General features: G+C 42.2%; 1 protein-coding gene across 1 annotated transcript in view; it reads left to right on the plus strand.

The window, feature by feature from the left end:
• The window catches only part of ncam1a (neural cell adhesion molecule 1a), a 254,850-nt gene extending 243,786 nt beyond the window's left edge, over positions 1-11,064 (plus strand). Inside the window, exon 21 of the mRNA XM_056285536.1 lies at positions 10,929-11,064. Within this exon, the coding sequence (XP_056141511.1) occupies positions 10,929-11,049 (121 nt within the window). The 3' untranslated portion in view covers positions 11,050-11,064. The remainder of the gene's footprint in view (positions 1-10,928) is intronic.
• The last annotated feature ends 208 nt before the right edge of the window (positions 11,065-11,272 follow it).

The following is an 11,272-nucleotide window of genomic DNA, read 5'->3' on the forward strand; positions in this document are numbered from 1 at the left end:
AGTTATCAGGACCATTTCTTGGGTCTGGATGAGTCTTTTTTTTTTTTTTTTTTGGATCCCCCCGCCTTTTTCCTCCCAATTGTATCCGGCCAATTACTCCACTCTTCCGAGCTGTCCCAATCTCTGCTCCGTCCCCTCTCCCTGCTGCAGACTACCACATGCCTCCTCCGATACATGTGGAGTCGCCAGCCACTTCCTTTCTTCTGACAGCGAGGAGTTTCACCAGGGGGACGTAGTGCATGGGAGGATCACGCTATTCCCCCCAGTTCCCCCTCCCCCCCGAACAGGCACCCCGACTGACCACAGGAGGTGTGAGTGCAGCGACCAAGACACATACCCACATCCAGCTTCCCACCTGCAGACAAGGCCAATTGTGTCTGTAGGGACGCCTGACCCAGCCGGAGGTAACACGGTGGGAGAGGAATGCACAGGGCTGGAGAGTTTCTGGTCAGAAGCTGAGCGCTGAGAGAGAATAGCTCCAACCCCTGTATCTGAGGCATCAACCTCCACAATGAACTGACATGAGGGGTCTGGTTGGATGAGAACAGGTGAAGCAGTAAAGCGCCACTTTAGCTTGGTGAAGGCAGCATCTGCCCCAGGGGTCCAGGAAAAGGGGTTAGCAGAAGAGGTGAGTTGGGTAAGAGATGCGGCCACATGACTGTTGTCTCTGATGACCTCTATAAAAATTATCGAAGCCCAGAAACTGCTGAAGTTGTTTCAGGGATGTGAGTATGGGCCAAGCTGCTACTGCCAGAATCTTCCCAGGATCCACCTTCACCTGTCCACTCTCAATGATGTATCCTAAAAACCCAACAAAGTTGACATGAAATTCACATTTCCCAGCTTTGACAAACAGTTTGTTCTCTAGTAGTCTTTAGAGAACTTGCCTCACATGCTGGATGTGTTCCTCAATGTTCTGAGAGAAGATAAGGATATCATTGAAGCTGACCACTTCAGAAAATCATGAAGGACATCATTGGCAAGAGCCTGGAAGACAGTGGGGGCATTGCTTAATCTGAAGGGCATGACTAAATACTCAAAGTGACCAAGAGGGGTATTGAAGACAGTTTTCCATTCATCTTCTTCCTTGACTCGGACCAAATGGTAGGCATTTCTAAGGTCAAGTTTGGAGAAGATGGCGACTCCTTTGACTGATTCAAAAGCAGAATTTATCAGATAAAGAACATATTTGTTTTTAACTTTTAAGTTATTTTAACCACGGTAGTCAATGCAGGGGCGCAATGAATGGTCTTTCTTAGCATCAGAAAAACCCTACACCAACAGGGTAGGATGATGGCATTATGAAACCTCCATTTAAGGAGTCATGGATGTAAGTGTCTATGGCCTCTCTTTCAGGGTGAGACAGATTGAACAGGCAGCTGGAAGGCAAAGAGGCTCTTGGGAACAGATCAATGGTACAATCATAAGGGTGATGAGGGTGCAAAGAGAGAGAGCGCTGCTTACTAACATCTTCTCCCAGGTCATGGTAAACAGAGGGAATAGATGACAGATCTGGGGGTTCAGTGTCTGATAAGGGAGCAGTGGCCTCTGCTGGGGCTAGGCCAGATTTTAGGCAAGATGACTGACAAAAAGAGCTCCAGCTATGAACTTTATTGGTGGACCAATTGATGTGGGGATTATGTAGTTTTAACCAGGGTTGACCAAGGGGGTATGAGGAGAGGTGATGATGTAAAACCGGATGGACTCGTAATGATTACCAGAAAGGATGAGGTAGGGGCTCAGTAATGTGAGTTACTCAAGCTAGGATCTTTCCATTTAGGGTGTAGGCATCAAGGGGAACGCCGAGTGGGTGAATGGCTATACCAGCTTGGGAAACAAGGTTGGCATCAAGGAAGTTTTTTACCAGCTCCGGAGGCACACAATGAAGGCACACAATGAAGACCTTTGGTTCCACATAAGCGTAGTGTTAGAGCTGGGCGATAAATCAATTTTATCAATTAATTTGAATTTATGGCTTAGGACTATGTTTAAAATGAAAATTGATTTTTCACTGTAACTTGGGTAATTATAGTACAGAACCACCACCGCTTCCCAGCTCCCATAGGTCATAGTAATGGTCCTCTGAATTCTCTTCAGACATAGGTCAACATGGCAGCATGCCCTAAGAAATGTAAGGAGTTCGTTCTTGAAAAAGGCAGTGTCTCCTCAGTCGTCTGGAAGTAGTTTGGTTTTGCAGAGTCCAACTTCGAGGAAACCACTATCTGTGGTAAAGTATGTCTAAAGTCTGTGGCAACGAAAGGCAGCAACATGAACAATTTATTCCAGCATCTCAAAAAGAGACACACAGCCGAATGGGAGAAGTGTGTGGTTCTGTGAGTTGCAGAAGACAGCAGCAGTCCTAAAGTACCTGCTAAAAAGCAGGTAACAGAAGCGGAATCATTTTCCCATTGTATCCCATATGAGAAGAAGGGGCCCCAGTGGAAAGACATTACAGAAGTGGTGGCGTTTCCCATCACCAAACATATGGTGCCCGTTTTCAGTTGAAAGGCCTGAGCTCATCCACATGCTGAATAGAATCACGGGAATAGAGAAAAATCCATCCTTGTTTTTAGTTTTTGTTTTTGTTAATCGTTTTTATTGTTGGGCCCTGTGATGGCCTGTCCAGGGTGTCTCCCCGCCTGCTGCCCTGACTGCTGGGATAGGCTCCAGCATCCCCATGACCCTGAGAGCAGGATAAGCGGTTTGGATAATGGATGGATGGATAATTCCTTTTTCTTTTGTACTTTGCTTTTAAGAAAAATCAATTAAAATCGTAAATCGCGTGTAGTGTGAAAAAAAAATGTGAGATTTTATTTTTAGGCCATATCGCTCAGCCCTACGTGACGTTGAGCTGCATTCTGGACTGAGAAACTGGAGGGAAGGTGGTCTGAGTCTGCTGGGTCCATGATGGCCAGATCATTCTGTTATGATCAGTAGAGGCAGATCCAAACGCAGACACAGACAATGGAATGAAGTAATGTAAAAGGGGCTTATTGTAGGAATATAGGAGAACAGGAATGGCAGGCAAGGCAAAAAGTAGAGAGGCGATGGCAGAGCTGGACTGAGCTGAATGGTTAATGGCAAAGCTAAGATCAGCAAGTCAGATGGGACGATGAAGTGAACATGGCTGGCAGAGGATAAGCAAGCGGGCAAGGCAGACAGGCAGGGGAACCAGAGAGTAGTGATCCTGGAACCGCAAGGAGACACGCTAAATACAGGTAACATACAACATGAGGAATAACTATGAATATACAATTGCAGAGCGGCCGAAAATGAAAGACTACCGCAGTGGTTGAAACAATGATCTGGTGATGTGTGGATGAAAAGCTGTAGTAGATATACTGTTGAGTTGATGGAAGGCAGATGTGCAGGCTGAGCAGGTAAGGTGAATGAACTGCAAATCAGGAGGGAGCCAGAGTGCCAGGGAAGGAAGCCACGCCCACACCGCATACACAGAGAGACAGACGGGGAAACAGGCGACACCGGGAAAAGGGGAAACACAAGGGGAACAACTGGCCTTGACAGTTTTGGTGTGTTTATTGCTAACTCCTCACAGATTCTGTCACTAACATTTTGATTCTCAAGGATTCTACTCTGACTGCATGTAACATTCACTTTGTGTAAATATGCTTTGACCAAAAATCCCCTTTTACCCTCTTATTTCTTTTCTTTTTCTGTCCTTTTTCCTTTTTTCCCCCTCCCCCTTATGGTTGTTCTTTTGCCTCCTCTCTATCCAACCCCCACTTCGTCCCCCTCTCCTCTTATTTTTCCTCCTTTTCACTAAACAGGCCTGCCACTGCAGACACCACCTCCCCAGAGGTGAATTTGTTCCCCACCACTACCACTAATTCAGTTGCTGAGAGCTTTAGCATGGCGCAGAGTAGTCCTGCTAGTGAGAGCACCACCCTAACCATCAGTGCAGCTTCCTCCAGCCCAGTACAGGCTGGGAGCAAAGCTGCATCCAAAAACAGTCCTGTTTCTGCTCCTGAGACCAAAGATAATGTTTCCTCCCTTGATCCTGAAACCCAACCCAATGTGGGGCCCCTTGTTGACTTGAGCGAGACACCTAAAGTCACCCCTTCGTCTAACCCCACTCCCCCGATCTCAGAGCCAACCACCTCACCCTACGCTAAAGCTGACAGGCCACAGGGCCATCCTGATCCAGTCAAAGCCGCCGACAGCACCCAGAGTAAGGACTTAAAAAAAGATGGCCTGACCGAGGATGCGCTCATTGCCCTGGGCACAGTCTCCACTGCACCAACCCAAGACGAGTATGAACACCTCCATTCCCCACTCCTCACATCGCCTGTTCTGCCCTGGTAGTATTCCAGTAGCCACATATCACTTTCAAGGATGTGCTATTAATTGGGAATACCAGAAGGGAATACTGGCCATTTCTTAAAAATATGATATTATTCTGTAGGCTGTATAACAAAAAACTGCAACCCGCTAATACCTGCACATGTTGCGAGAGTGCACTAGCAAACCACTAGAGGGCAGCGTCATCACTGTTACAATTTCATTAGCAGACGCTTTTATCCAAAGCAACGTACATCTCAGAGTTAATACCACACAAGCAAGGATCTAGTCAGTAGACGGCAATGCAAGTAAGTGCCAAAAAACTAGGTTCAAGTCCGATAAGACATAGGTGTCAACAGGCAATGCACCATAGGGTGCATAGAAGCGTTTTTGTTTTTGTTTTTTGCTTCTTTTTTTTTGTTGTTTTTTTGGATTTGTTTTTTGTTTTGTTTTTTGTTTTGTTTTTTTGGTATTTTTTAGCAATGTCCCCCTCATGATGACATAATTGGAGTATAGAATTTCAACAACATTTGTAATCCAAAACGTGTTATCACCTTCGGAAGCTCTTTTATGTGAACGATAAATGCTTATAAGACGGGAGAACTGTCATCCCTTTCTGACTTCTTTCATTTTCCACGTGTTATAGTCCAAATGTGATTGTGATTGCTGTCCACTGGAAAGAGGAATCTATGGCGTGTTCTTTCTGTACATATTCTTTTGTTCAATGGCTTGGTCTAGTCAGAAAGGCACTAACTGAGGAAGCCTCTTGGATGAGAGGCGAAACATCTTCACGGATATATACCAAGTCCAGTTGCACTTGATTCAATTCCTTTGGATAACCGTGACCTGGATGAATGAGAACATTCACAGATTTGTTCAATGGTGTTTCACTCCCACCTTAAAGAAGAATGACAAGAAGAGCAAATAGTCAGAAGTTTATTACTGTGAACCTGCATTTTAAAGAAGTAGCTAATTTACAGCTGACATTATTTTACAAGGTGGCAGCGAGACACCACTTGATACAAGAACGCTTGAGTAAAACGTCATGGATTTCTTGTTTCAGTGGACAGTACTCACATTTGAACTATACAAGAAAATGAAATGAGTCAGAAAGGTCTAACACTGTTTTCCTCCCTTATAAGTGTTTACATAAAAGAACTTCAGAAGGCGATAGTATGCTTATTGAGACTGAAAGTTATTGAAATACTATACTGTATTCATAAGGAAGCTGTTGCTGTTTACAGTGAAGATGCTGCCATCTGGTGGTTTCCTAGCATGCTCTTTCAAAATGCACATAGATGTGCAGGTTGCAATATTTTATCGATCCTGTTTTACAGCCTCCAGAATAGTATCCATTTTTTTTGGCCTGTGTTACCATTTAATGGTGTTCAAGCATGAATACTGGAATGCAACCAGTGGAATATTAACTTAGCCATCACCTTCACCCACCACTCACCAGCCCCTGCTGTTCTCCTTGGCTAACTACATGACCCTCCCTCCCTGTGACTCCACCTTCCCTCTACCACTTCATTCTGCCTCACCTTTGTCTCCTCTTCTGTACACAATAGCCCTCTTATAGCTAATCAAAAGAGTGGCATCACCTTGTGTGAATAGTGGTCAAATGGTTTATTTTCTATCTAAACTGGAACCTCGGGGGTTGTTCATTTTACAGTTCTGTTTTTGCTTTGCACAAATGTTAATATGCATTTAGAGGTAAAGGGATAATTCACCTGCAAAATGAATATTCTGTCATTATCTGCTTGCCCTCATACCAGCTGATAGCTGGATTAGTATTCTGTTTCCATATAACACTGAAGGAGTTAGCCAACAAAATGTCAGAGCACATTTCTTCCCAACAGCTGCAGTGAATGGAGGTCAGTTCGTTAGCATTCCAAAAATGGCAAGGAAATTAATTTAAAAGTACTTCAAATGGCTTGTTCAGCACAATCCATGTATCCATCCATCCATTATCCAAGCCACTTATCCCAACCGGGGTTGCGGGATGCTGGAGCCTGTCCCAGCAGTCATTTGGCGGCAGGCGGGGATACACCCTGTACAGGCCGCCAGTTCATCGCAGGGCAGACACACACACACACACATACACACATACACACACACATTCACACTTAGGGACAATTTAGTGTGGCCAATTTACCTGACTTGCATGTCTTTGGACTGTGGGAGGAAACCGGAGCCCCCGGAGGAAACCCACGCAGACATGGGGAGAACATACAAACTCCACACAGAGCTCAGCACAATCCATGTATTCTAAAGCCATATAATAGCTCTGTGAGTGGAAAACAACAAAATTTAAACCATTATTTACTGCAAATCTTCCTCCCGTACTTTCAAAATGTTCATGCATGCATCCAAACCTCATGCGGGGCATGTTCAAGTTCAATGCGAGGTTTGGCTTTGGGTTATGTTTGGTTTTGGGGTTCTCACATGGAACTTGAACATGCTCGCACAAGGTTTAGCTGCGCTGAAGCATGAATATGTTGAAAGTAAAGGAGGGAGAGCAGATCTGCAGTAAATAATGGTGTAAATTTTTTTCTTTTCCACAGTTATCGTATGGCATCTAAGGTTTGGATTTTGCTACGCAAGCCATTCAGAGCTCTTTTCTGGTCCAATTTTGCCACTTTTAGAACTGTAACTAACTGGCCACCATTTACTGCAATTATTTGGAAGAAAGATGTTTTGACATTTTGCTGGCTACATCCTTCAGTGTTGTATAAAAAACAGAATGCCAATCTGGGTTCTTTAGACATGAGGGTGAGTAGATAATGACAGAATTTTTATTTTAGGGGTGAACCATCCCTATAAGTGTTGAATATAGAGGACCTGTGAAGGTAATTAATGTTAAATATGTCAGTGTTTTGAACTGATAATTGATTGATGCCTTGATAGTAAATATCTGAAAACTATAATGCTAATACTGGGAAGTCAGCTGCAGCTTTTTTTTCCAGATGACTGGTTGTTTCATGTCTTCTGAAGGAGAGTCAGTGCAACCAGTTGCTATATGAAGAGTTATTGTTAGGAGATGTTCTATGAGGATGATTGCAGCTGTCTACCTTATTTATGACAGCCTCCGTGAATGATGAGCAAGCTACATACCTTGTTAATGATGTATTCAAGAGGCGTGCTGACAGTCACTATATGAAAAAAAAAAGCCCTCTTGCTCTATCATTTTGCACTTTGCTTTCCTCCTGAGAAGCAGAGGATAAAGATGTCAATGATGAATTATGGGTTGAACCCACATTGGAAGTGAAAATCCTCATCAACTAAGTGTCATGTTGATAAAACCAGACTTGTCTATGACAAGATTTGTCTTCGTGCCTCTGACAGGAGTGAGGGGCAACTCTACTCCTGATTCCTGCAGTGATTTTGCTTCACTTCCCCCCATATTGGCATATTTTGTCAGGCGCCTTGTGGGTTTATTGAATCTGTGAGCAGACCTCCTGTCTTGAGCCCCCATTTTTCTCCTGGGAGTAGAGCAATATCCCTGTAATGTCTTTCCAAGAACTTTGACCGGCATATCCCTGTCAAATAATGAACATGTATAAATATTGGGTAACGCATTACATTAAGTGCATGTAAGTGTTAGTTAATTGGTAATAAGGCCCCTATAAGTCCTTATACAATGCTTATCAACATTGTGTTAATAAGACTATAATAAGTGTTAATAAGGCCCTTATGATAAGTCCTTATAAAATGCTTATCAAAATTGTGTTAATAAGACTATAATAAGTGTTAATAGGGCCCTTATGATAAGTCCTTATAAAATGCTTATCAACATTGTGTTAATAAGACTATAATAAATGTTTGTTAATAGGTAACTTTTACATTTTGTGGACTATCCAAATTATTTTGGTAACTTTTAATCATGATGGTCCTTAAATACTATGTGCAAAGTTTTATACAAATTGAACTTACAACCTAAAACGACTATGAAAAAGTAGGTTTTGCATATTTCGTAAGCACCACATAGTCTAAATTAACACATAATGTTGATAAGCATTTTATAAGGACTTGTAAGGGCCTTATTACCTATTAACTAACACATATTACATGTACTTAATGTAAAGCGTTACCAAATATTGTCAGAACTTGACATATGATTTGAGCTTATTTGAGGTGCATCAACAACAGCTGTTGCAATGCCATTACACAACTGCTGCACATACAGTCAAAATAGAATAAGAAATGGCTTTTTAGCAGGAGGTCAAAGAGTGTGCGAGACAGGCTGTTTTAAATAGTTTACAGTAGAAGGGTTTTGATGGAAATATATAATTGCTAATAGTGCAAGTATTGAAAGTGTTTTGGCAGAAAGGAAAAATTACATGAAAATGTTGTGTATATCACCTTGTTTAGCTTAGTGGGCGATTCAAAGACAAGATACTGTTTAGGTTTAGATTAACAAGAGCCAGAGCCAAGTAAAATATTGCTGGGAGTTTGTTATCGTTACATGTGTACTAGGTAATAATTATATGTTTATGTAAACTGGACATGAGTTTAATATATCAGGGGTATTCTGGATGCTTGATATTGATTTAGGATTAGTGTTTTAACCAGACAACAATAAGAGTACACTTTTCAATGACAGTTTCTTTTCTAAATCATTAATCAGCAATATCGGAAAACGACAGGTAGTATCAATGTGGAAGATCCTAACAAGCCTTATATTCAAGCTGGAATTAGTGTAAGATTAAAGATGATGTGGGGGGGGGTGAGATGCTTGTGCAGCATCTTTGGCACAGCCTACACTTCAAAGATCAGAGATGTGCTGACAGGCCTCGTAGAGGTCACGCAAAGATGCAGATTCTGGGAATGTGCTTCAAACTGTCCATCACCTTGAGACGTTCATATATCCCAGATCACAGATGTAGGCTGTGCTGATCCTTCTCAGCCAGTTGTCAGTGAAGAGCTGAGTTTGACAGCACAGCATAGATGTAAAAAGCTCAGTGGTAGTGTTGAGATGTCAGCAGTTGGACGGACGGTGCTTAAGATAAAAAAGCACTGCAGGGCAGGTTCCGCAGGGCAGGTCATATCAAGCTCGAGCTTGATAAAAATGTCCTTTTCTTGTTAGAGGAGCAGAGTATGATCTATTTACTACACACAAACACACACACACACACGCATGCAGACACACATTACATTACAGTCATTTAGCCGACGCTTTTATCCAAAGCAACAGGTTTTGTTTTAAACCTCTGAAAATCCTTGCATTGCACATGTTATCTTGTGTGGTGAACTATTATTCAAAGACATAAATGACATCATATGTTCTACATTTTCACTGTGCTGCATCTTTACTTACACTTAGTTACCAGCCCTTTGCAACGGCAGTGCCTTATTTCAAACCTCTTGCATCTGAAGTGCAGTGGGCCTTTTAGAAACATTTATAGCAACCATTTAGTTCACGCAGCATTTTCTGGGCTCTTTTCTTCTGCCTGTTTCGTGTGTTGAGCCCCTGCCTCATGGATTACACTTTACAGCTGTATATACCTAGTACTGCGGCAAAGCCCAATAGCAGCCTCTGTCAGCTACTTTTAATTTTCACAAGAAAACACACAAAAAAAACAACGCTGCTGTGGTTCTGACAGAGCAAAGCAAGGTCGGCTGGTCTATTTTGAATAATTTCACAGCTTTTAGTACAAATATACATCCAAATACACAAACACACACACACACACACTTACATAGACATTTAAAGGTAAATATCTGTTTTCTTCTCCAGGTGGCCAGCCAGCCAAAATTGTGGTGGGATCTAATGAGATCCTGTTCTTCAGTAAGAAATGATAAAAAGCTACACGGCATCAAACAGTCTGGCTGACTTGTATAAGTGATTAGAAATTCTAAAAAAAAAAAAAAGGTTTTAATTAGGTTTTTTTAAAGTAAAAAGAAATGTTTCTTGAAGGTAGTAAGATGTTCAAAAATCACTGTACTCAGAAGACTTCTATAGCTGTTTTAAGAAGCTTTAATAGCAACAAACAAAGCTGCATTTCTAGAATTTGTTCAAAGTCGTATTATAGGTACTGCTTTCTGGACTACTTTTTCTGAATGAATACAAGTAGCCTACATTAGCTCACACAAATCCCTAGAGGGTCACACGCTAAAAATTGAAAATATTCTATTGAGCAGAAATGTGGCTTTAAAATCTCCCTCCGTTGTATCGCTGCTGAGTCCAAACAGTGTATAATCCTCTTTTGTATTGTATGGCGTGTTGTAGGTTATGTCTGAGTCTTTCATTCCCTCATGTATTGTCCTCTACAGTACTGGCCCTGTCTCATTCCACATCAACAGCCATTGTTCCTTGAAAACAGCTGTGACATCCATGTACTCTTTTGCGATGTCTGCCTTGGATAGTGAGCTAGATCCTATTATGTGTGAAATGCATTCATTTCAAAGAGGAAAGACAAATTCCCTCACAAACATCTTGCATGCTTTTTTCCCCCTTGTTCCCAGTTTGCTTTTTTGTTGCTTTTTTTCTTCAAAAAAAGACAAAAGGCAACACCAAACAAACATGTTTTTATTTGCCATAAAAGCCTTTCCATTTATTGTTAACAGAATCCTTTTTTTCTTCTTCTTCATGGTTCTCTTTCTTTCTCTCTCTCTCTTTGTTCTCCTAGTGGTAAGATTGTGAAGGATGATACGACTAAAAGTGAGGCAGAGGGGAAGAACACTACTGCTGAGGTGAAAACGGTCCCCAATGAGGCTCCCCAAACAAATGGCAACGAGAGTAAAGCATAATCCCCTTACCCACAGAGGAAGAAGAGGAGGGGGGGGTGTCATGGGTGGGTGGGGGCGGAGGGTAGTGGGTTGGGGCACAGTTACAGAAACCTCAAAGCAATGCACAACGCCACCCCCAAAAAGGAAAAAAACAACAACAAAAAAACAAACAAACTCACTAACATGGGTCTCTTTCATGAGTGTCTTCTCAGCAAACAGGAAAAAGTTAGGACCTCATGCACAC

The sequence above is a fragment of the Lampris incognitus genome, chromosome 8, assembly GCF_029633865.1.
Source record: "Lampris incognitus isolate fLamInc1 chromosome 8, fLamInc1.hap2, whole genome shotgun sequence".
NCBI classification, from domain to species: Eukaryota; Metazoa; Chordata; class Actinopteri; order Lampriformes; family Lampridae; genus Lampris; species Lampris incognitus.